Raw genomic sequence first — 24921 nt, 5'->3', positions numbered from 1 at the left:
TGTATAGAGTAAGAAAATGGGCCTCCCTCCCAAATGGAATAGTCCATCAACATCGGCACCAATCGCGCCGAATTCGCGCGTTTCGGTACCGCATTCAGTGTGTGCTTATGGTGTGCTGCTGGTTGTTTCTGCTGTTTCGAAGACCAATGCTCCCTACCTTGTGTGCAAAATGACAAGCGTGAGTACCGGTAGAGGCGGTAGTACTAAACGCCTCGACTACATGCAACACCCTCTCGCCTGTGAGCAAGGCCAGTTCGTGCAAGCGATCTCGATCGGCGCCATGGAGGAAGGAAATTGAGGAGAGGCCCTACCCCCTCCGGGGGCTAGAAGAAAAGTGTGGAAAAAGTGACGTAGTAGGTTCTTTTTTTTGCTGTTTTTTATTTCTTTGCTGTAGCCTTTCGGGCCACAATGGCGGCTTTGTGATTGTTCTGTGCGCTCACACGTGTTCCGTAGGTTTCGTACCGTGGCAAAGGCGCCGTGCGGGCAGGTTTGCGTTGGTCTCCGTGTTTTGTTGCGCTGCGTTATCTGGACCGTGCTCTACCGGATGTTGCTGTGGCCAGGTGGGACAGGAGGAACTAAAGTTCGTGAAGTGAACGCGCCTGCAACGCTGTACGCAATGTGCCGCGCCACGGCAATGGCAACGGATGAAGGAATATCCGCGGGAAATCTTGCCCTCTTTGGCGGAATCATGCTAACGTGCTAACGAACTGCGGAGCGCGCGGGTCCGAGCAGCACGGTTGCGCGCAGCGCGGCCTGGTTTCGCGAGAAATGTAAACAAGAGAGAAGAGCTGGCCCGATAGGCGGAGCAACGCCATGAGCAACGCCAACTTCCGGCTTCACTTTAGCTTCGCAAAAAGTGACGTCAGGGCCTCTCCTGAGTTTCCTTCCTCCGTGATCGGCGCGATATAAAGGACTTCGCCGCTCGTTTCGGGTTACCACACAGAGGTCGCTCTCCATGGGCCGTATTCGGGCCATGGAGAGCCAGGACTAGGACAAGGGCCAGGACTAGCCCAGCGCTTGGCGAAGGGGGTGGACGACTTGCGCGAGCTATCCCCTCAGGTGCAGATCGTGGTGTGCACGGTGCCGGAGGTGCCTGTGCGTGACAGTCACGTACAAAGAGCCGTAATGGCTGCCAATGAGGCAATATGAAAAATGAGTCGAGAGAAAGGCTTCGAGGTTGTCGAAGTAAACAGGGAAGTGAGAAGTTGTGGTGGTTTTAAACGAGATGGGATCCACTTCAATTACAGGCTAGCACGAGAAGTGGGCTGGCGACTTGGGGGTCGCGCTGTTGCTTTTTTAGGGGGCCCGCGGGCGCTCGGGAGGTCAGAGTAGGTAGTAATAAAGAAGGTCCCCTAGGGGAACAGCAGAAGAGCATCGCCGTCGATAAGAGGAAAAGGAGGAAAGCAAGAACAAGAGCTCGCCATGCAATAGGCTACATAAACATGCAGGGCGGCAGAAGAAAGGAAAAGTGGGCAGAGATTGAGGAGCAGTTACATAGAGAACAAATAGGGGTATATGCGGTTACAGAAACGCACCTTAGAGACTCAGAAGAGCCGCCACTTATTGAGAATTATGTATGGGAAGGGTGCAACAGAACTAAGTCGGAAAGAAAGGGAGGGGGAGTCGGAATGCTCATCCATCAGGGAGCCAAATGGAAAAGAGTAAATTCACAATGTCAAGAGCATCTTTGGTTATCAGGTACAATGAGTGGGAAAGAAACTTGGCTTGGAGTTACGTATTTGTGGACCGGAATAAATTGCACAGAGAAGAATAAAGAATTAGTAGAATGCATAAGCGCTGATATTAGGGGTTTCGGGAATGGTGCTGAGATAGTCCTATTAGGTGACATGAATGCCCACATAGAGGATTTAGACGGCTATACCGACAATAACGGGAAGTTAATGCTAGACCTTTGCGAGCAACATAACCTCGTGATTGTGAATACAGGGCCTAAGTGTGAAGGACAGATCACGTGGGAAGTGGGAAACCGGCAATCGACCATTGATTACTGTCTGATGACAGAAGGAATTCAGGATAAGTTGAGAGAAATGGTCATCGATGAGGAAGGGTTTAGCAGCATAGGGAGTGACCATAAACGCATCATTTTGAAAATGGGATATGTAGTTGGGAAAGAGAGCAACGAAAGCAAAATGGCCAGCCCAAATTTGAACGCTGAACAAATAGCAAATATAGTCACTAGAGTGGAGGAAGAAATTGGCAAGTCGCCAAGTAAGGGGTGGGAATATGGTGAGCTTCTAAGTGTAGTAACGACAGAAATACGGAAAGAGAAACAACACGTTCATTGGAAAGGAAAAAAGAAACCGAAAAGCTGGTGGAACAAGGAGATACGAGAAGCGATCGCCGAAAGACAGAAAGCATCTCGAGAGCACAGGCAGGCAAAGAAGGCGCAGTTGCCACAGAATGAAGTAACCGGTAAATGGGAAATATACCGGGAGAAAAAGTCTATGGTTCAAATACTGGTGCAAGCAAAATTAAAAGGTGAAAGTGAGAGTTGGTTGTCAGAAATACGTGAGAAAAAGAAGGCCGCACCTAGAATATTTTGGAATCACATAAAATTATTAGGCAGAAAATCAACAACAATACAACAACATATCCTAGACGAAGATGAAAACAGACTGGAAGGAGAAGCAGCAATAAATTACATCCAAAAAGTAACAGCCGAATCTTTCCAAGGCAAGGACGAGGTTGTATTTGAAGAGAAAAAGAGCATGAAAGAGACCCAAGGGGGAAAGGAGCTAGTGCTTACAAATTTAAACTGGAAGAAAGCGGAAGAGAAAATACCTAAGCGCACAGCCACAGGGCTAGACGAGGTTCCCGTTAGGCTGATAAATGAACTGGGACCAAAAAGTAAGGAAGCTCTCGTGAAAGCAGTTGAAAAAACTTTAAAAGATAGACGAATACCAGACAGTTGGCGACAAAGTAGAATGAATTTAATTTATAAAGGTAAGGGGGAGAAAGACAGAATTCACTCGTATAGACCGTTGACCATTACATCGGTAATATACAGGCTAGCAATGCAGGCAATCAAATTAAAGCTTCAAGCATGGGCAGAAAATAATGACATTTTGGGAGAGCTTCAGAATGGCTTTAGAATAGGTAGGCGTTTGGATGATAACTTGTTTGTTCTTACTCAGTGTATTGAAATATCAAAAGCAGAAAGCAGACCGTTGTATGTGGCCTTTTTGGACATTACAGGAGCATACGACAACGTAGACCGCAGCATTTTGTGGGATATTCTGGAAGGGGAAGGCTTAGGTAACGATTGTATACAGCTTTTGAGAGAGATTTACCTAGAAAATACTGTTTGCGTTGAATGGGAAGGGATGAGGAGCGCGGAGAAAGTTCATATCAACAAGGGACTGAGGCAGGGGTGCCCTTTATCCCCGCTGCTGTTTATGATGTACATGGTGAGGATGGAGAGGGCGCTAGAAGGAAGTAATATCGGGTTTAATCTCTCATACAAACAGGCAGGTACAGTAATAGAGCAGCAACTCCCAGGTTTATTTTATGCAGACGACATTGTGTTGCTCGCAAACAACCAAAGTGATTTGCAACGTCTGGCTAATATTTGTGGACAGGAAGGCAACAATTTAGGTTTGAAATTTAGTGTTAGAAAATCAGGTGTTATTGTATTCAATGAAAACAGTGAACAGACAGTGGAGATACAGGGCCAAGAAATACCTCGGGTAACAGAATATAAATACCTTGGTATATGGATAAACGAAGGCAACGGATATATGGAAACACAGGAAAAAACCATAACAGTCAAGGGGAAGAGAAATGCAGCCATAATGAAGCACAGAGCGCTATGGGGATACAATAGGTACGAGGTCCTCCGAGGTATGTGGAAAGGGGTAATGGTTCCAGGACTTACTTTTGCAAATGCGGTTGTTTGCTTTAAATCAGGGGTACAATCAGGACTCGACGGGAACCAAAGGTCAGTGGGTCGCCTCGCATTGGGCGCTCACGGGAAGACTACAAATGAAGCTGTGCAAGGGGATATGGGCTGGACTAGTTTTGAAGTGAGGGAAGCTCGCAGTAAAATTGAGTATGAAGAACGGCTGAGGAATATGGAGGAAAGTAAATGGGCTGGGAGAGTGTTCAGGTATCTGTACAGGCAAAACATTGATTCACAGTGGAGGAAAAGAACTAGGAAGCTTACCAGCAAGTATGCGGCCTGTGGGGTGGGCAACACAGCAACAAAGAAGGTCAAGCGGAAAGTCAGAGAGGCTGAATTAATCTCATGGGTGGCGGCAATGGAAAAGAAACCTGCCATGAGTAACTACTTAAGGGGAAAAAACGAAATTAGGAAAGAAACCATTTATGATAACTCAAAGGGAAGCTCATTACTTTTCGAAGCGAGATCGGGATGCCTTAGAACACGCACGTACAAAGCGAGATATAAGAAGGAAGAAGAAGCATGTGCTTGCTGCGGTAAAGCTAGGGAAACGACGGAGCATATTTTATTAGAATGTGAAGACATCTATCCAGCGGTCGATTTAGGCACCACTGGCCTCCTTGAAGCCCTTGGGTTCAGCGGGAGCAGTGGAAAAGCAAACAGGTCCGCAATAGACATCAGTAAGAGGCGATTGGAGGATTGGTGGAAGAAAAGTAGGGAAACGACAAAGGACGGAGACGTACAAAAGCACAGTTCGCAATAGGGTATCAGAAAATTTGGACGTGGTAGTTCATAGTGTGTTTTTTTGTTCTCAAGGGTTAACCTAGGTAGGATATTAAGCAGCATAGTAGCAAGAGCTTGGTGGCGCAAGCCACCGCCCCGTTCCAAAGGGGACGCTCATAACATCCATCCATCCATCCATCCATTCTGTAGCGGTTCCTTTGGGAACCGGTTCCTTTCGGCTGTTGCCATTGGTCGGCGCTTCGATGTCGTCATCCCTGGTGGGCGGGACGACAAATTTTGATGACGTCACACAGGTTGCCAATCTTCTGGAAAGGAACCGGTTCCCTGCTAGGAGCGGAACCGCGGAGAAGTGGTTCGTTTGAGAGTCGCGCGCGGAGGCGAGCATGATGTCGAGGGTTGCTAGGGCAACCGCGGCTGCCGGCTAATCTCGCGCCAGCTGACGAGCCGGCACCTAGACGAGACGAGACAGAGACGGCAATGGCGGCTCCCTTGGTTGTGCTGCTGGCGAGTGCCGAAAGACAACGACGCGACGAGAGGCAACGACGCGACGCGTTCGGCATGGCCGAAGAAGAGTTTCGAAGGCATTTTAGTCTCTCCAAAGACATAGTGCGACGTCTTTGCGATGAGCTGGAAGGACATCTCGGACCTCAAAGATTGCGTGGTGTCGACACTACGATGAAAGTGCTGTGCGCGCTGCGGTTTTTTGCCACCGGGAGCTTTCAACAGTGCGTCGGGAATGAAGAAGCGATTGCACTGTCGTAGCCTTCGGTCAGCCGGATCATTACAGCTGTCGCCAAGGCCATTACGGTTGCGGGCAAGGAAAAAGGATGGGTTAGATTCCCATCCACGGCGCAACAGAAAGCCGCCGTCAAGGAAGGCTTTCTTAGCCGTGGAAAAATTCCAGGAGTTCTAGGATGTGTGGACGGGAGTCTGATAGCCATCGTTCGCCCTAAGAAGCTCGGCCCCGGCGAAACGGAATCGTACTGGAGCCGTAAAGGGTATTACACCCTCAACTGCATGGTCGTGAGTATTGTTCATTGACAAATATTTTCGATATGTGTTTGCGCGAGTGCACGTTGTAAAAAACTTCGTTTCGTTATTTTTCATCAATTGCCGGCAATACTTGCGTTCCTATTAGAGAAAGTAGCGTTTGTGTTGTATGTGTAATGACGACTTTGATCTTTGCATAGAACACGGCCGCACTTTTTCAGTGCTCTCCAATCACAGTTGAATAGCCTTTTCGATGCTACAATGTAAACACATTACGCGCGACTTAAACAGGAATAGACGCCGTAGCAGTGAAGGGAGTCTTCGTCTGCGAGCGATCCTAACAGAAGACGAGCCCTTGTGATTCTTATTCGACGTAAAACTAAAGCATTGTGGCCAACAGACTGTAAACGCGAAAAGGAGCATCCCATCAATGAAAATGGTGTGAGGGAGAATGAGAATGTGTGGACACCCATTTGCTCTAGCTGTCAATACGGCACATGCTGTTTCCGCGTTCTTTCGCTTGTAATAGGCACTTTGTCTGAAAAAAAAAAAAACATAGGTTCACTCTTTAGCAGAATCTTATACAATATGGACGGAAGAAACCAAAAGAATTATTTTGCGCATTGTGTTGTTACCGCACGCCATACATGAGCATGTGAACACATGCCAACATTGCATTTGTAGGTTAAGATGACACTGTTATCATGCTGATCATTAGTTCAACTGCCTAGTGCGTATATTGATATCTCCTTTTCTGTAATTGTGTTCACTGACTGAACAGTAACTGTTTGGCAAGTAGTGTTGTAAGCAAAAGGTTGTGCCACATATTTGTTGCAGTGGCACTGACACCTTCTCTTTGCTTTCCCTTATGAGGTGTGCGACGCGAAGCTGAATATCCTGGAAATTGACCCACGGTTTCCGGGATCGTGCCACGATTCATTCGTCTGGAGGCATTCTACATTTCGCCGCCGCCTCACTCGTGGCCTGTTACTTCATGGAGAAGTCTTGCTTGGTAAGTGCACCTGAAGTAGCAGTGCTTCTTCCACATGTAAAACATACACAGTCAAATAGTTTTGCATCCTAGCAAACTTTAAGAAAGCGTGATTTGCTAGAAATGTGTTGTGAATGCAGCGGTACCTAATGAACCTGCAGCGACTATCGAGAGAAACAAGTCTCTCTTAAAAGGCAGATATTTGTACCAGCATGTATACAACAGCTGACATGTTATGCTGTTTATTTATTAATTTCAATACACTGAATGCCAAGTGGAGCGCTACAGGCAGGGGTGGAATTCTACAGAACACGTCGAAATGGCAGTTTACAAGTATGGTGGAAAAGGGTTGGTGACAATGGACTCGGGGACCTGGTCCCTGTCCTTGGAACAAAGGAATAAGCGTGCGTGAAACTTTCGGCATCGACGTTAGTGATCGGTGTAGTATATATTGTAGAATGGTGCAAGTTGCGCTATTTTGCTTTGTGTCGCAATGTGTGTGATTTTTTTAGTTGCAGCGACATGTGGTGCTGGAGTGATTAGAAAGGATCAAACGGGTAGCTCGATTTTGGGTACCTTCATGAGAAGAGGTACGAAAGGTAGAGCAAGGATCCCAGATACTGGCAGCATATTCGAGAGTAGACCTTAGAAGTGTTTCATAAAATAAGACTTCTGAAGAGAGAAGAGCTAATAAGTTTTAGTGGAAGATGTACATTTAGAGAGGGGCAAATGGGATGAACGGAGCAGAAAACCACGAGTATGAAATAAATATTACATGTCCAACTTAACCTGAGATAGAGATTTGCAGCCAAGACAACAGGTGAAATAGGGCTTTTCTTTAAAATGAGTTGAACTTTCTTTACAACTTTCCGGGAAGGTCAATGTTTGATAGATATTGCAACAATAAATCCAAGACCCGCTCCTGTTGTAAAAGGGCCCTGGCGTAGACTGTGTTCTTGCATTGCGCCTTAATGTATCCATTTCGTTCACTAACATGCAACACTTTACAGGGGACTCTGGGTACCGGCTAGCGCCATGGATCATGACTCCTGTGCCTGGTCACCCAAATCGCCTCACGGCAGAGGGGCGCTATAATGAGGCACACGCATCAATGCGAAATGCCGTTGAGCGGTACATAGGAGTCGTCAAGAGCCGCTTCCGATGCCTGCAGATGTATCGGGTGCTCCACTACTCGCCTCGGAAAGCAGCCACTATTGTTGCAGCTTGTGCAGCGCTGCATAACCTCTGCCTTGCAGCAGGCGTGCCTCTGCCAGACGACCCAGATGATGACGGTGCACATGACGACAGCGCACAGCGGCCAGCCCAGGCACAAGTGCCGCTTCAAGTACAGGTGCCACCGCAGGCGCACCCTGTACAGCCTTCTCGAGCTTTGTTTCAATGAGGCCGTGCGGTGCGCGAATCCATAGTTGGTGTGTTTCGGCTGCCCAGAAATTTGCGCATTGCCTACCTGCAAAGTGTGCGCCGGCGCATTCGCTGGCAAATGAGGCGGAGACATGTGCTGGTGGAACATGTTTTATTTTTCTTTTCATGAAGTAAATAGGCCGTGCACTTCAACATAACACATTGCGTGTGCTCACATGTGGCTAATCGTAGTATGCTGCATACTGCGGTAGTGAAAAGCACATGATTTGTCTATGTTGAGCATGACAGATACACATGCAGTGACAAATAGCCATGTGCCATTATGTTACTCCTTTGCTTTGTTCACTGTGCTTTTGAATATTGTCTTGCCAGGGAATTTTCTTTAAATAAAGGTTATTTCCAAGGTGAATGGCAACCAATCTTGCATAGTTGAATATTGCTTTGCGATGCCTATTTTACTGTGCAGTATGCATTGTTCCAAAGCTGAAGGTGTCTGTTCATGTGTGACACACAAGCACAGCACAAGTTGCACAGCAACTGAAATGTCGTTCAAAGCAATCTGTATAGCACATATTGAAACGTATAGCAACAAACGAGACATGCCAAGCACTTTTTGGAGCAGGATTTCTTTACATAGCAGACACTCATGCTTACTACTGCTTTGTTTAAACTCAAGAGTTGCTTCAACATTGCATTTCTTGCACGCATGATTTCACATAATGCTCGTAATTGCTGCTTAACAAGGTGCAACTACGCTATAACACAATATAAACAAAATCATGACAATGAAGCATTTCTTCATTTTATTCACTGGGTACCTGCTTCGCCATTCAGGCATTACAGCAGGGAGGGTACAACTCATATAAATGAACACTCAAAATTACATTCATAAAGCATGGAAGAAATCATCATTTGAACAAATACAGACAGTGTCAGGTGGTAGAGTATTTCAATCTCTTATAGTACGAACATAGAAAGAGTAGCGGAAAGCGTCGCTTTTAACCTTCTATTGCATGGCGTCCCATATTTGGCACATACCAGTTACCATTCTTTTTCGCTTGTGTGAGATTCCCAGTTGAGAATGTGATACCATCAGAGTAAATCTCATAGTTATGCGCACTTATTATGAGCAAGTGCTGCCATCTCTTGAGCGATACGCAAAGCAGAGGTGAAGTAGATTTTGGGATGCAACGTGAAACTTGGAGGGGGCAAACACGAGCAATTGTTTTTTTTTTCTCTGAAAATTTCGACCGCAGAAGCATAGAAAAATTATTTTGGCATATTTTTTGGTCTCGTCAATTCAAGGCAGTTACTAGTTTTCTCAATTTTGCCTGCAACTACAGCAGAGAAACCGAAATCGGTGTGTGCCATATTGGCACAGTATGAACTTGAAATACAAAATATGGTAACGTGCTGCCATCTGTTCAATAGCCCGAAGTTGCAGGTCACTCTATCACAAGATGGAATTTTGACGATCGGTACGGTAAGGGCGAATTGTCTACCAAAAAGCCGCCTGAAAAGCGAAAAGGAACTGAAATGTAAAGGACGTGGTGCTTCAGAGGCACTCACAAACGCGATACATGACGTGGAGTTATCGTGTGTGCGTTGATACGATAACCGCGCAGTGACATTTCTGCCGAGCTTTGTTGGGAGAGATCCAGTCCAAAAGACTAAGCGCTGGTTTACCTCCGCCAAGGTGTTTCGCGAAATTGATTGCCCCAGCGTAGTAAAGGTCCATAACAGGCACATGGGTGGTGTTGACCTGCTGCACTCACTGTTTGGACTTTACTGCATACATATCAGAGGTCGAAGAAATGGCACTTTCGAATTTTTACGCCTATGCTAGACTTATCGGTAGTAACAGCATGGGTCTTGTACAGGAGGGTGCAGGAGCAGCTTAGGAGGAGACAAGTACTACCGCTGGCTCATTTAAAAGCAGAAATTGCAGAATGCCTTACCTCGCATAACAAGTGCCTACCCAACTAGCGACCAGGAAGGACTTCTAGTCAGGACATCGAATTCCAGGTTCAAGTCAAAAAAGCACAGGGACCAGCGGCCGCAATGCCACCCAAAGACGACCGATCTGACCAAGTCGGCCAATGGCCAGAATTTGACGAGAAGAAACAAAGATGTAAGCGGCCACCTTGCACAAACAAGTCGTTGGTAAGATAGAGGAAGTGCAACATTCATCTGTGCCTGAACGCAGCAAACAACTGTTTCATTTCATTCCCCACATCGCACTAAAAAGACCACCGTCCGTGAAGGTTTGTTTTCCGCCCATGGCTGCAAGAGCGCTCAGCCATCTTCATGGTGTGCCATATTTGGCACAAAGCTTTATCTTTATTATTACAGTCGTGTTTGCTCATTCAATCAATAATGAAAGCTGAAAAAATGACTTTTCATAATTCATGCAATAGAGCGTCAAAAGGAATCTCACATATTTTTAATTTGTGATCTCGCCTTTGAGAAACATGTGGGCGGCTGAAAATACAATTACCTGGCTATCCCCGCATTAGAGTGGTATATGTTATGAAGAAATTTTAATCTGAGGTTTCGGCGACGGTGTTCGAGAAGATGCCAATTTAATGTCTTTTTGCTTTCTGTCATGCTAAGCATCCTGTCATAATTGCCAAGGACAAACCGAACTGCCCTGTTCTGCACTTTTTCTCGTTTATCTACAAGTTCTGTAGTATATGGATCCCAGCAAACACACGCATACTCTAGTGTACTGCGCACATGTGTGAAATACAGTTGCTCCCTAAGTTTCTGTGGCAAGCTACTAAAGATACGTTTCAAGAAACCTAATGCTCCGACAGCCTTGTTCCTAACATGAGTAACGTGTCTGTTCCACCTTAGATCAGCAGAAAAAAATACACCTAAGTATTTATATTCTGACACCTGTTCAAGAGTAGCATTATTTATAGTGTTACGATTGCTGTCATATGAACGCTTCCCGGTAAAGGTGACGTGGACACTCCTTTGCTCATTCAGTGACATTTTCCATTTTTCACACCATGTGGCAATCAAATCCAAATCATATTGTAGTGCTTGTTGGTCAGATTCGCTGTTGATGACCTTATATACAGTCATCTGCAAACATTCTAAATATTGATTTATTTATTTACGTGTACCTTACAGGCCTTCGAGAAGGCATAGTGTAAGGGGGAAATACGGTAACATATTAGTATTGAATCGGGAAAGAAATAAACATCAGCATAATGAAAGGAGTGCACACAGAACATGGAAAATTAATACATTAGCAAATACAATATGTAGAGCAATAACAATAAATGGTAAACAACAACATAATAGCATAATAACATTGTAAACGTTTTTACATGTTATACAGTAGTAAGTATTGTAAAAAAATTGGGAGCGCTGAAATTCTTTAACTTGTAGAAAAAAATGCAAGTAAATTACAAAAGACATGACGTGTTTAGACGATTGAAACGGCATTTTGATTGCTTAGCAGATTGCGAAATGCAGTGTGTTTAGATTGGCATGCAATGGTATCTGGTAGTGCGTTCCATAAACGGACCGCACGGGGCAAAGTTGAAAAATTAAAAGCGTTGTGTGTTGCCATAAATTCGGGTGTAGCTGAACTGATTGTTCAGTCGTTGTGACGTCGAGGATGCTTCTTTCAGGTTTGATAAGGTTAGGCCAACTGTGTGAACAAATCTGTGAAATAATAATCGTACAGAAGATGATATATTGTTCGGCAAGTCGTTAATGTAAATTAAAAAGAGAAGAGGCCCAAGTAAACTGCCTTGAGGTACACCAGAGGTGACGTCAAAGAGGCCAGAGGAAAAGTTAGCAACAACAGTGAACTGTTCGCGATTAGTAAGAAAATTGCGAATCCATGATAGGGTTAGTGAGTTGAGTTTAATTGCTGAGAGCTTTGATATCGGGTGACTATGGGCTACACGATCGAATGCTTTCGAGAAATCCAAAAAGATGCAGTCAATTTGTTTATTACTGTTCATATGAAAGCGTAAGTCTGACGTGAATTCTAGTAGTTAGGTTTCGCAAGAAAATCCTTTTTGGAAACCATGCTGTAAATGATGATGTAATGCCTGAAGTGGTGCCATGAATGTGACTTCTGGGGAACCCCAGAAGTCACATGTACGTATTCAGAGGAACATCCGTTGAGAGCCACAGACATCTGTCTTGAGCGAAGATACTCGGCAATACATGCGATAACCTTCTCAACCAATTTGTAAAGTCAAAGTTTAGCGATCAGTAGACTATGCGTAACGACGTCAAAAGCTTTTTTGAAATACAGAAATATACAATCAACAATTTGTTTCTTGTCGACTGCTGAGACTAGCTCATGAGTGAATGCAACCAATTGTGTCGTACACGAAAAACCCTGCCGAAACCCATGCTGACTAGGATGAAGAAGGTTATTGTTATCAAGATGAGACATGATGCAGGTATACACATGTGCCATAACCTTACATACATAAAATGCTAGTTAAGGATACTGGTCCGTAATTCTCAACTCTGTTCCTCTGTCCACTCTTATGAATTGGCACCACTCGCGCTAGTTTCCAATCACCAGGAACAACGCTGTTATTTAAGAAATTTTGAAATAAGCGACAGAAGTACAAAGATGCCCGAGCAATTTATAAGGAATGATGTAGGGATATCATCCGGACCACACACTTTTGTTCGTTTCAAACTCTGTAATAATCACTCGATGCTCGTCACACTAAATACAACCTCAGACATTTCGCCGGCTCCGACCGGAAAATCAACTCTATTAACCCCCCTAATGTTTGAATGAGTAGACTGAAATACTGATGAAAGGTATTAAACAAAAATGTCGACCTTACTTGACGCAAGCGATAGTAAATAGCTTGACGATTTCCGCTCAAGCTCGGGCCATCTTCTGAGCGGCAACACTAGCGCGCGACCACACATCAGCCATAACGGCGGTGACTGAGCGAATCGCGACAGCACGTCGACTTGGCGTTGACCTATTGAAACCCATGCGCCTGATGTTCACCTCTTCGTCGGGCTCAAAGAACGGCGGGCAGACTCCGATGGCGCTCGCCCGCCCTCGCGGTCCGGGCAGGCTGCCTCCTCCGGTTCCTCTGTGATTAACACGTTTGTTAGAATATGGTGCGCAAAAGCTCCGTCAACGAGTGTGCTTACCTGGCTGCATCACGGCGGACGTTATACACGTCTTTCTTCCACACGCCGCGCCATTGGGCTGCAGTTTTCACTGCCGGGCAGCAAGGCAATCACTTGCTGCGAGAGCTCCTCCTTGCGCGCCGCCGTCAGCTGTTGACCCAGCACACACGACGCCTTCGCAAGGTAGGGGTGCTCTTCAACAAATGACACGAGTATATCGCGTTGCCTCGCTGAAACATGAGGACCCAGCAGCCTAACCTTCTGCGAGGACATCGTTTTGGATCCGCGGCGCGCAAACTGGCAAGTCCAAAACGTAAACAAAGCGAGGCAACTTGTTTGCATAGCGTATGGCACACCACCTAGCGACTAAATAAGAAAACAACAGAAATAAACTTACAACTCCCAGTAGCGGTCTGCGCCGCAAGCTCACATTTATAACTGAAAATATATTTGCAAGTGTTCTGTAGAAACCAATGTTTTTTTATCAAACCAGCAACATCCTTTAATTGCTATACAGTCCCCCAAGTACAAACAAAAATGATGACGTGATCTTCCAGCAGACCGCCGCTCGTTGATTGGTTCCCCTCACGCCGTCCCGTTCCACTCTTTCTCCGAGTTACGTAATCCAGACGTAACAGCCAAAAGGAACCGGTTCCCAAAGGAACCGTTACAGAATACGGCCCCATGATTGAAGTTCAAACCAAATCAGCATTAGAGACATACAGGACGTTTAAGCTAGAAATAACCAAAGAAAATATTTACGATAACTCTAAGGGAAGCTCATTGTTGTTTGAGGCCAGGACAGGTGTACTGCGGACTAAAACGTACCGAGCCCGATACCAGGAGATAGACTTGTTGTGCGGGGCGTGTGGAGAGGAGGAGGAAACGGCTGAACACCTGATATTTTTTGCTTGTGAACAACTTCACCCTGCAGTTGAATGTAACGGGGAACTATTCAAATTTGGGTTTTAAAGACAGTGAAAGTAAAATAGACTTCGAACAGGTATAAATAACTAAACGGAGGCTATCTGATTGGTGGATAACATCAACACAAAAGTTAAGGAGTAAATACATAGGTATGCATGCATATAGTACCATTCAAGGTTAGGTGGCGTGCGCCGCCGCCAGATTCAAAGGGTTGAGCCTCATTCGTCCATCCATCCATCGTTTAGAGAAGCTGCCATCGACACACTGAAAAAAACAACAACAAATTCCCAGAGAAATAATGTGAAAACCATCAGACGATTTTACTGCAAATATAATGTAACGGGGAAAAAAACTTTATTAGGCAAGTTGATGGCATGCTAGTGTATGTTAAGGAAAATGGGGAAACGGAGTCAAGTTGAATCGTTACGCCCCTTCCGAGTAAAAAATAATCGGTTGGCGACAGTACTTAGCGAAAAGGTTGAATTTCAATTTAGCTAAATTTTGAACTAACGAAGTAAAGTGCCGATATTACCGACCTCTATTTATCGAGGTTTAACTGTATTGTCATCTAATGGTACCTGTTGCGACACTTTTTCATCAGCTATATAGGTTTTGAAGGAAGTGCTAAAAATTATTTTCTGATTCCGTGCCTTCATTGCTGCAACTACGATGCCAGCAGTTCTGCAGCTTGCACTGGAGTTTATTTCTCTAGTGACGTGTGTGAAAATTCATCTCAAGCAGGCTGCCCTGTACAAAACTCTCCTGCTTGTTTTTATCTTTAGTGGTGCTTCCGCCTATCCCAAAATCCTTTGCAAGAAAACTACAAAGAACGAAATGTTCTCATTCTGCTGGAAGAGCATTAACTCACAGTCAACAGATTGGCAGTCCAGGATTGTGCCTCTCAGCCACTCTGCTCATACATCAGTGGAGAATACTTTTAGAGAGCAGGATGGTGCCAGCAGCTGCCTTGACTGTCCAACGCCCACTCAACATCTGTGTATTGGATAGAGCTGGCGTCTGTACCTTCATAATCAAGCATCTAGCTTTCTCAGTTGTGGAAGTGGTCCTAAATGTTCTTTTCATCAGCATGTAATGACAATGATTGTAGAGCTCTGCTTGTCCTCATTTTGACTGTATGGTGCTGATATCCTTTTGATTCATGGTTAGCGTAAGGCCTATAATGGGGCAGCCAAATATAAGTTTTAGAAAAGTTGGACGAAGAAGCTAAAGTCTTGTCTTAGTAAAAAGCAGTGGCTCATTCCATCTGCATGTTCTCTACACTAATTTCAGGTACACTTTTAGGCAGGCTTTTTGTAGCTTGAGTAGCACCCATGACACCTATTGTGCAATTATTTCTGCAGAGTTGCTGTTCTTAAATATGGTAATTCTTTAATTCAATCAGATATTCTGTGATTCTTGAAAGGGAGAGGGTACAAAATATGATCATGGCCGTTGCGAGAACAAATTTTCAAGTAAATCAACCATATACTGTGAGAGAGTTCATGGCAGACGCTGTCCCTGTTCTTAGTTTTCTTAGAGATGATGGTTATGCTTGCGCAAGAAGCAGCAAAACTCTTCACTATCCTCTGCCCCTGAAAGGCGTATGGTTTGAGTCTGCTAAGTTGATAAAAGCTCAATTAAAGAAAACGCTGGACAGGCCTGTGTGTTACTGAGTTGTTTGAAAGCTTAATTCAAAAGATGTTTATGTTCTGATCATGTCCTCAATGTACCTCTGCGATCTGCCCAGCCTTCCATAGCAGTCATGATGCTTAAGCTTGATAAACAAGCACAAACTCCATCATTTAGATTGTTTGAAGCTTGAGCTTGAACACTTATATGGTGTGCAGAATGGCGGCTCAGTAGGTGCTCTCTCTGCCATGTTTTCCAAAATTGCTCAACGAACTGTGCCATGACAGCACCTTCTCGTCACTGTGGATTTTGGAACTGAAATGTCTGTGTCTTCTTTGCGATACAGAAAGCCTTTTGAGTCGCTTACCATTAGAGAAATGGGCTGGTGTAAGTACTTCCATTTGCTCTGGTGACGAGGACATTTAAGTGAGAGGCCTGCATTTCATTACTGCCTTTATTTTATGCAACACTATCCCAAATTCTTGTGGCATCAGCTTCACCTTGCTGAGAACCTTCTGGAGGCTGGAACTGCAGTTCTTAACATCCTCTCCCAAAAGCCTGCCTACCAAGCTGCCTGTTCTGCAATAAGCTTCCACTCAAACCTCCTTTGAGAGCAGTACCGTTGAACAATGCACTTGTTTTGTGAGAGTTGCATTGAATTTCCGACACTCTGCTGACCGACAAAATGCTGCCATTGGAATGGCGATCCTCTGATGCAATGCAGCGTGACTAGAATTGGTTCAAAAAGGTTAGAACTATCTTATGCCTTGAGGGAGCTAATCATGAACTTCACCAACCTGGCTCCTAGCAATGTACCAAGAAAGTTGCAATCTCAGTGGCAGGATCTTCTTTATATTTGGTACTCTTTATTTGGCCATTACACAAGCCGCGGACATGCGCTCATGTTCAAAATACCTGAACAAATGTGCAGGCTCCATAAGCTATCTAGTTGGTATTACAAAACATCTGTGCTTGAATGGTTTGATTTCCTGGCTCAGCATTCACCCAACAAGGGACAGCCTGGGCACGAATACGATGCAGCTCTGAGCACCAGTTTCTCCACTTTCTACAGTTCTCGCGGCTCGCTGTCTTAAGCAATCTTTCATTGTCACAGCCCTTAATGCTTAAAACTGAAATGTACAGTCATTCCAAGGGGGTCAAGTATTCTTGATACAGTCTACATAATAGACCTCTTGCATGGTTTGTGTTCTGTCTGGAGAAACCCAAATGCGGATCTTGAGGCAACTGTCAAAACTTGTGTCACAGAGCCCCATATTATTTCGAGCAGGAATGGCGGTTTCATTGGCTGCAGCAGTTAGCTCATGGTGACTCTGCGATGGCCATTTCCTCAGCCGCATGCCCATTGACTCAATCGGGGCATTAACTTCTCTGTAAAGTTGTCGTGCTTCTTCCTCTGTTGCAGGTCTAATGCAGACGCCAAGTACATGGAAAAATTGAGCTAATAGCCTGGCTGTCACTTATAGTAGGCCTTACACAGATATCATGTGTTGCCACAGAATGACATTTAGCATGAATAGGCTTTTTGCGGTCCCAAAGGGCTGTCTGATTATTCTCAACTCACTGCACAGTATTTTTCTTCTTTCTTGATATTCATTTGTAGCTTTTAAAGTGATAGCTTTCTTTGCCTCTTCCCTCCACTTTGCAGTTTGTCAGTTTCTGGCCATTTATGGTCAGCTTGGCTTACTGGATGTCTCATCACTAAAAATAAAATGAACAAAAACGTTCGTTGGTTATATTAAAACTTTGCCCCAGCTACAGAAGATCGATGCTCTACCCATTAAACCATGGACGCATGCTTGAAAAGGGGGAAGTAAACTCATGCAAGTCAGCATTTGCGCGTCACATAGCAACACTTTATAAAACAACAGTGCGCATATCTTCCTGATGACGATCAAGGAAGAAGTTACGGGATGCAATCGTGCCTGAAATTACGCTCTAATATGGTAAGTTTTTTTAACACAGTCCTAATAACACTTGTAAAGCTGTGCAGTTGCTGGCCAATATGCCGTAGTAGGTATAAGTCATTCTTGGGGCAAAAAGAAATTTGCTGCACGTCTCTCATTATACTGTTATGCTTTGGCATGTTTCTGCAAAGTCAAGGTTAAGCACTGTGTCTTATGATTGAGGAAGTCTTTATGCTGTATAAGTGTACCGCTTTCTGTGGAAGGCCTATTATGGTGGTTGAGGAGTACTTTCGCCACTGAAATTCGCAGTCGTCTCTTGTAATGTACAAGCTATCACTTTCAAAAAATATCAAGCTACGGTTCGATCTGCCAAGATCTTTTTTTAAATATCGTCAGTCAAAGCAGTTTGATTAATCCAAAAATGTATAAAACGAGCGACAAAGTCAGTCGGAAGGTTAGGTCCGTTTTCTAAGCATTTGTTCGGTGACACAAGTGAGGTCACAAGCCCGCTGCGGAGTTCCATCTTTTGCAAAACCCAGTGCCTCCACCAAAAATTAAGTGGGCAGAGATATAAGGTTAAATGGGACCATGATTACTCTACAGAAGATATGGCCGGTAAAACCAGTATGGCCGAACGTTAGGTTAGCTCACGACCTACTGTATGTGGGTTAGCTCTACGTCGTCTCTTGCGTCTTGTTGGTGATCGCTGTCTGTCCCTCCCGTGGCACCGTGACATAATCCATCATTTTACAGCAGATACACATCAACAATATCGGTTGGTAGTTTTCAGCCATGTTTTCGCTGACGTCTTTGAAGATTGGTATGACTAGTGGTTTCCAATCTTGTGGAATCTGACCAGTCATAAAGATTGATGAAAAACATGGAATAAAAACCTGCTCAGAGACAGTGTTCTTTAGTAATTTAGAGTTAATATTGTCAGTACCTGCTGACGACGAAACTTTTTAATTATTAATAAGTGCTGAGCAATACCATCAATAAACAGCTTTATACCGTGATGCATGCAAAGGGTTGACCATTACTTTAAAAGTTGGGTTCTTTTTATCCCGCATGCCTTATTTATGCACATAAAATGGTGTCAGCTATATTAATTGCCTATTTCAGTTAAAATTACACTATATGGTATTGAGCCGAATTTGTCTTGAATAATCTAAATGAAAGAAGGAAAGATTGACGTAGGTTTGAAACTGTGCCAGAAGTGCTAGTTGCTGTGCAAAATCAGCTTCTTACTGGTGCTAAGATCTGCGCCAGAAGGTCAAATGGCTGTTCCATCACTGCACAAGGTAATTTACGTTTTATTGTCAACGCAGCATAAACTGTGCGTCAGTGCCTCGACTATACTCTAGCACTCCTACTGGTGCCCTAAAGGACTGTTTCATTGTTTCAATTCAAAGTTGTAGTGAATGGGTGGGTTTTGCAAGCAATAAGTGACTCATCGTAAGAACAGTCGGTGCCATTGGGGGATATGCGTGCCGTATCATCGAATAAATGCTACAGCAGGGCACTGTGGAAGATTTATTGGCTTGGCTCTTGGTCTTGAACAAGAACATATTCTCCGCGAGACAGCCGGTCAAGTACTCGCAAAGTATATGCTATTGTTGGCCATGCAGCATATTGTGTGTCCACCCATTCATTGCTAAATACACCTGCTTCCAACACTGCGGGTGCATCCCCTAAATGTGCAAAATCATCCTCCTTTCTCACTGACCCAACTTTGCAGCAATAGGTTAGAGCATATGATCTGTTATCTGAGCATATGATCAATACCTAGATGAAGACACGTTGTTTGGAGTCCAGCATGGTTTTAAGGAAGGCCTTTACTGTCACTCAACGACTTAGCAGTTAATAACAGGGAACAAATAGACAGTATTTTTTTTGTTTTGCCAGTGCCTTTGATTAAGTGCCTGAGCATAAAGCTCCATGTAAGCTTTTTGCAGTCGAATAGACACCAAATCTGTGCATTTTATCAGAGCCTATATTAAAAACCGTGTTCAGTATGTTAAAGTCGGCAATCGTATTTGAGGCATTTCCTTTCACGTCAGGTGTAGCATAGGATAGGGATCATGGGACCTTTTCTGTTCCTAATAGTCAATGACATAGCAAATATGGTTCGATGTATTGTCACGTGGTGGCGACGTTGAAGAACACAGTAGCAATACTGTGAAAGACAAAACTAACTTTTATTGGGCGAACCTGTGCCCACAAAACAGGCTACACTTATAGCACAACGATAGCGGTGAATACGGTCGGCGATCGTCGAAAATCTGATCAGCGGGTCCAGCGCGTCGGCTTTTATACAGCAGTCGTTGAATGTTCTAGACTAATCGTTGGGACCCGTGTGCCTTCCACAAAGTTCTACACCATTCGCATCAGGCGATGAAATCAGATAACACAAGGTTCAGCGACAACAAACAGTGGATAGAAGCATTGATAACTTTCCAGAAACTTCGGATACATGCAGGCGCGTTCCACGCCGTGCGATAACATTTGTTAGGCGGCGAAACGTGGTAGCCCGATAAAGTACACGTGTCAGTATTGTACACAGTAGTTAAATCACAAGCTGATGAAACTAAGCTCAGCAATAACCTTGATAAGATTTGCCACTGGTATGAAGGGCTGGAAAGGAGCTTGAACATTAATTAGTGCTGTGCTATGAAGATAAGCAGCACCTTTACACTTTCCCTATTTTATTGGCAACAACACCTAACAATGTTTCTACCTATTAGTACCTTCAGGTAATTCTAACAGAACACATGAGGTGGTACGAGCATATTGAAAACATTTGCATGAGCGCTCTCATAAGTTTATGGACCTTTGACGCAATTTCAAAGAAGCCTCTATGCAGGTAAATGTACAAGGGCGTTCGCTACGCTGTCAGACCTAGCTGTGAATATGCATAAGCTTTACGGTATCCATATGGCAATAAAATATTGTTAAATTAGAATTATTACAGTAGATAGCAGGTACGTTCATGTGCAATTTCTGCAGAAAAACTGTCACAGATGCTGAGTACTCTCCATCTTGAATAGCTACAGGGACGACGCGCTAGACAGGCTACAACTCTTGCATTTAGTGCGCAACATTTCGGCATTATGAAATAATTTTACCTGTGTCCTGCTTGTGTCAGCATTCGTCAGTAACACAGTAGAATGATACAGGACCTATGTGCTGTGAATAATGCTTATAGATAGTAATTATATTCTAAGACAAGAATGGAATGAATGGCCTAAGTTCGTTGTTGAAAGTAGATATGTTGTCACATTTGTGATTTGTATTGTTTGGCTATAATATTGTTTTCCAATGTTTGTGTTTTTTGTCCCTTGATTACATTTTCTGTATATTCATTCCTCGGACTCAAGTGAGTCGGCAGCATTTATAAATAAATTTCAGAAAAGTAATTAATTATCTACAACAACAGACAATACCGTGAAACCTAGTTCGAGATGAAGTGCTGCTCTTCTTAATTTGGTCATCGAGCCCATGATGGTATTACAGAATGTGTGGGCTGTTGCACTTGACTGCAATGGCAGGTTGCCTAATACCATGCTCCTAGTCTTCTCACTATATCTTACAGTTAAAAAATGTTTTAAGCAAAAATTTGTGCAAATTTCATAGACTTGGCCATAGGGCAATCATAAAAATATATTTATATTTTCCAAATCAAAATGGTTGACCTGCTGTGCTCTGATTTGATCTGAAATCACTACCAAGACAATGAATGAAGAAAAGGCTGATCTTTACCACTACTATCTATGTAATTTCATTTCTTCAGCATTTTATAATTACATTTTTATTTTTATGTGGAAAGCATTACTCGGGTAACCTGTCTTGTTTTCTTGGTGCAGGATTGATGCATTCGAGCTGTCCAGCAAATGCAGATGGTGCAGTTACATCAAGGATACCGCCACCGCTGTAACTGCTGTGTCTATGAGATGGATAAACTGTGATCTGAAGTGCTCACCAGGATCCATGCAGGTCAGCGTGTGTTTGAATTCCATATGTGCCCTCGGAGCTCCTCGCGAACGTTCAAGCTAAGGCAACACCTGTACAGTCATACAGCCAAGAGGCCATTTCAGAGCACTTTACGCTCTTAGAGCTTCTCACAAAAAGTCATTCTAAAGTAACACCTGTGCATCCACAGAGGTGACATGCCATTTCATTGCCATTTATGCACTAGGAGCTTCACGGTGAAGTCTACGTTGAAGGAACACCTGTGCATTCACACAGGAGAGAAGCCATTTCAGTGCCCTTCATGCCCTCAGAGGTTCCCACGAAAGAGTCATCTGAACCACCACCTGCACACCCACACAGGAGAGAAGCCATTTCAATGCCCTTCATGCCCTCAGAGCTTCTCACGAAAGAGTCATCTGAACCAGCACCTGCACACCCACACAGGAGAGAAGCCATTTCAATGCCCTTCATGCCCTCAGAGCTTCTCACGAAAGAGTACTCTGAACCACCACCTGCACACCCACACAGGGGAGAAGCCATTTCAATGCCCTTCATGCCCTCAGAGCTTCTCACGAAAGAGTTCTCTGAACCAACACCTGCATACCCATACAGGCAAGAAGCCATTTCAATGCCCTTCATGCCCTCAGAGGTTCTCACGAAAGAGTCATCTGAACCAGCACCTGCACACCCACACAGCAGAGAAGCCATTTCAATGCCCTTCATGCCCTCAGAGCTTCTCACGAAAGAGTTATCTGAACCAGCACCTGCATACCCACACAGGCGAGAGGCCATTTCAGTGCCCTTTGTGCCCTCAAAGCTTCTCACAAGAGAGTACTCTGAACCAGCACCTGCGCACCCACACAGGTGAGAAGCCATTTCAATGCCCTTCATGCTCTCAGAGCTTCTCACAAAAGAGTACCCTGAACCAACACCTGCACACCCATACAGGCGAGAAGCCATTTCAATGCCCTTCATGCCCTCAGAGCTTCTCACAAAAGAGTACTCTGAACCAACACCTGCACACCCATACAGACGAGAAGCCATTTCAATGCCCTTCGTGTCCTAAGAGCTTCTCACGAAAGAGTTATCTGAACCAGCACCTGCGCACCCACACAGGCGAGAGGCCATTTCAGTGCCCTGCATGCCCTCAAAGCTTCTCAGTAAAGAGTAATCTGAACCAGCACCTGCGCACCCACACAGGCGAGAGGCCATTTCAGTGCCCTGCGTGCCCTCAGAGCTTCTCACTAAAGAGTACGCTGAACCAACACCTGCACACCCACACAGGCGAGAAGCCATTTCGATGCCCTTCATGCCCTCAGAGATTTTCACAAAAGAGTCATGTGAACCAGCACCTGCACACCCACACAGGAGAGAAGCCATTTCAATGCCCTTCGTGCCCTCAGACCTTCTCACGAAAGAGTACTCTGAACCAGCACCTGCACACCCACACAGGAGAGAAGCCATTTCAATGCCCTTCGTGCCCTCAGAGCTTCTCACAAAAGAGTACTCTGATCAAACACCTGAACACCCATACAGGCGAGAAGCCATTTCAATGCCCTTCATGCCCTCAGAGCTTCTCACAAAACAGTACTCTGAACCAACACCTGCACACCCATACAGGCGAGAAGCCATTTCAATGCCCTTCATGCCCCAAGAGCTTCTCACGAAAGAGTCTTCTGAACCAGCACCTGCGCACCCACACAGGCGAGAGGCCATTTCAGTGCCCTGCGTGCCCTCAAAGCTTCTCATTAAAGAGTACTCTGAACCAACACCTGCACACCCACACAGGCGAGAAGCCATTTCGATGCCCTACGTGCCCTCAGAGATTTTCACATAAGGGTAATCTGAACCAGCACCTGCGCACCCACACAGGCAAAAAGCAATTTCAGTGCCCTTCGTGCCCTCAGAGCTTCTCACGAAAGAGTCATCTGAACCAGCACCTGCACACCCACACAGGAGAGAAGCCATTTCAATGCCCTTCATGCCCTCAGAGCTTCTCACGAAAGAGTACTCTGAACCAACACCTGCACACCCATACAGGCGAGAAGCCATTTTATTGCCCTTCGTGCCCTCAGAAATTTTCACAGAAGAGTCATCTGAACCTGCACCTGTGCTCCCACAGAGGCAAGAAGCCATTTCAATGCCCTTTATGCCCTCAAAGCTTCTCACAAAAGTCGACATGGAAGGTCCACTTGCACTTCCACTAATGTGAGAGGCTGTTTCAGAGCCGGTCATGTCCTGAGAACTTCTTGTGGAAGTCTGCAATAAACCAACAGCCAAGCATCCACACAGGTGGGTGGCCATTTCAGTGTCCTGTATGACCTCAGCAATCCGAAAAAGTCCTTACTGAATGACCACGTGTGCATCCACTCAGTGAGAGTCCATGTCAGTGCTCTTCATGTACTCGGATGTACTCATGGAAGTTCGCACTGAACTTCACTTCCCCTAATGTGAGAGGCTGTTTCAGTGTCCATGTCCTGGGAACTTGTCGTGGAAGTCTGCACCGAACCGACACCCGCTCGTCCACTCAAAGTCCGTAGTCAAGGATCACCTGTGTACAACTCAGGGAGACACCATGTCAGGGCTCTTCATGTCCTCAGAGTTACTTGAAGAAGTTCGCACAGAACTGACACATGCACAACCCACATAAGAGGCCATTTCAGTGCAACTTTTACCATCAAACCTTTGGACATAAAAGCCACTTCAATAGGCACCTCGCCACCACTAGTGCACCTGACACATCAGTGACGCAGTGTCTGACAGTTCTGACGTAGCAGTGCTGAGTTGTGTGCACTCCTCATTGTTCCTTCTTGTTTTTCATATTTTCCTTAGTTTTTTTCATGGAAGCTCAGCATGTGTACACCTGTAGTTCTATACTAGGATGAAATATTTTAAGTCTTCACTTTTCATTATTATGATATTTAAGCTCTTTGTTGCAGACAAGCGCTTCTTTCTGCATTGAAATGTTTAACTGCTCTTTACTAAATCAGTTGTGTGAGTTATTCAGCACACTAATAAAATTTGGGATTGGATTTTGTTAATTATTGATATTTCAATACTTCCACTAATAGCATGTAAAGTTTCAATTCATTCGCATTTATTGTGCTGAACACTTCAAGAGAATTTGAGTGGCTATTTACTATTGCTAAGTCATGCAGTTAAAACGACCTTTTCTCAGGAATTGAAATTATGCACTTATGTGCTTTTTTGATTCCTACTATGATTAAACTGGTTTCAGTGGTACTAAATGCACTGGTATGAAAATTTTTTGCTCGTAAAGATCCATGAAGACCTTTGAGAACCTTGAA

General features: G+C 44.6%; 1 protein-coding gene and 2 long non-coding RNA genes across 4 annotated transcripts; 2 read left to right on the top strand and 1 right to left on the bottom strand.

The window, feature by feature from the left end:
• The first annotated feature begins 47 nt into the window (after positions 1–47).
• LOC139056290 (zinc finger protein 850-like) lies at positions 48–24921 on the top strand. Of its 2 annotated transcripts, none has more exons than XM_070534393.1 (2): positions 48–178; positions 21508–24921. In XM_070534393.1, exon 2 carries the CDS (start codon positions 21811–21813, stop codon positions 23818–23820), a length of 2010 nt encoding a protein of 669 aa, XP_070390494.1. In that variant the 5' UTR covers positions 48–178; positions 21508–21810; the 3' UTR covers positions 23821–24921. The 2 variants fall into 2 exon arrangements, with proteins under 2 accessions (XP_070390494.1, XP_070390495.1); XM_070534394.1 differs by having other exon boundaries at positions 159–353.
• On the top strand, positions 4799–8436 carry LOC139056286 (uncharacterized). Its single transcript, XR_011512251.1, has 3 exons — positions 4799–5686; positions 6527–6665; positions 7655–8436. It is a non-coding gene; the product is annotated as an uncharacterized lncRNA (long non-coding RNA).
• LOC139056287 (uncharacterized) lies at positions 8160–13661 on the bottom strand. Its single transcript, XR_011512252.1, has 2 exons — positions 13185–13661; positions 8160–13123 (listed from the first exon to the last, which is right to left on the bottom strand). It is a non-coding gene; the product is annotated as an uncharacterized lncRNA (long non-coding RNA).

This window comes from Dermacentor albipictus, chromosome 2, assembly GCF_038994185.2.
Source record: "Dermacentor albipictus isolate Rhodes 1998 colony chromosome 2, USDA_Dalb.pri_finalv2, whole genome shotgun sequence".
Taxonomy (NCBI): domain Eukaryota; kingdom Metazoa; phylum Arthropoda; class Arachnida; order Ixodida; family Ixodidae; genus Dermacentor; species Dermacentor albipictus.
The sequence above is the reverse complement of the archived record's forward strand: the minus strand, read 5'-3'. Positions and strand labels throughout refer to the sequence as shown.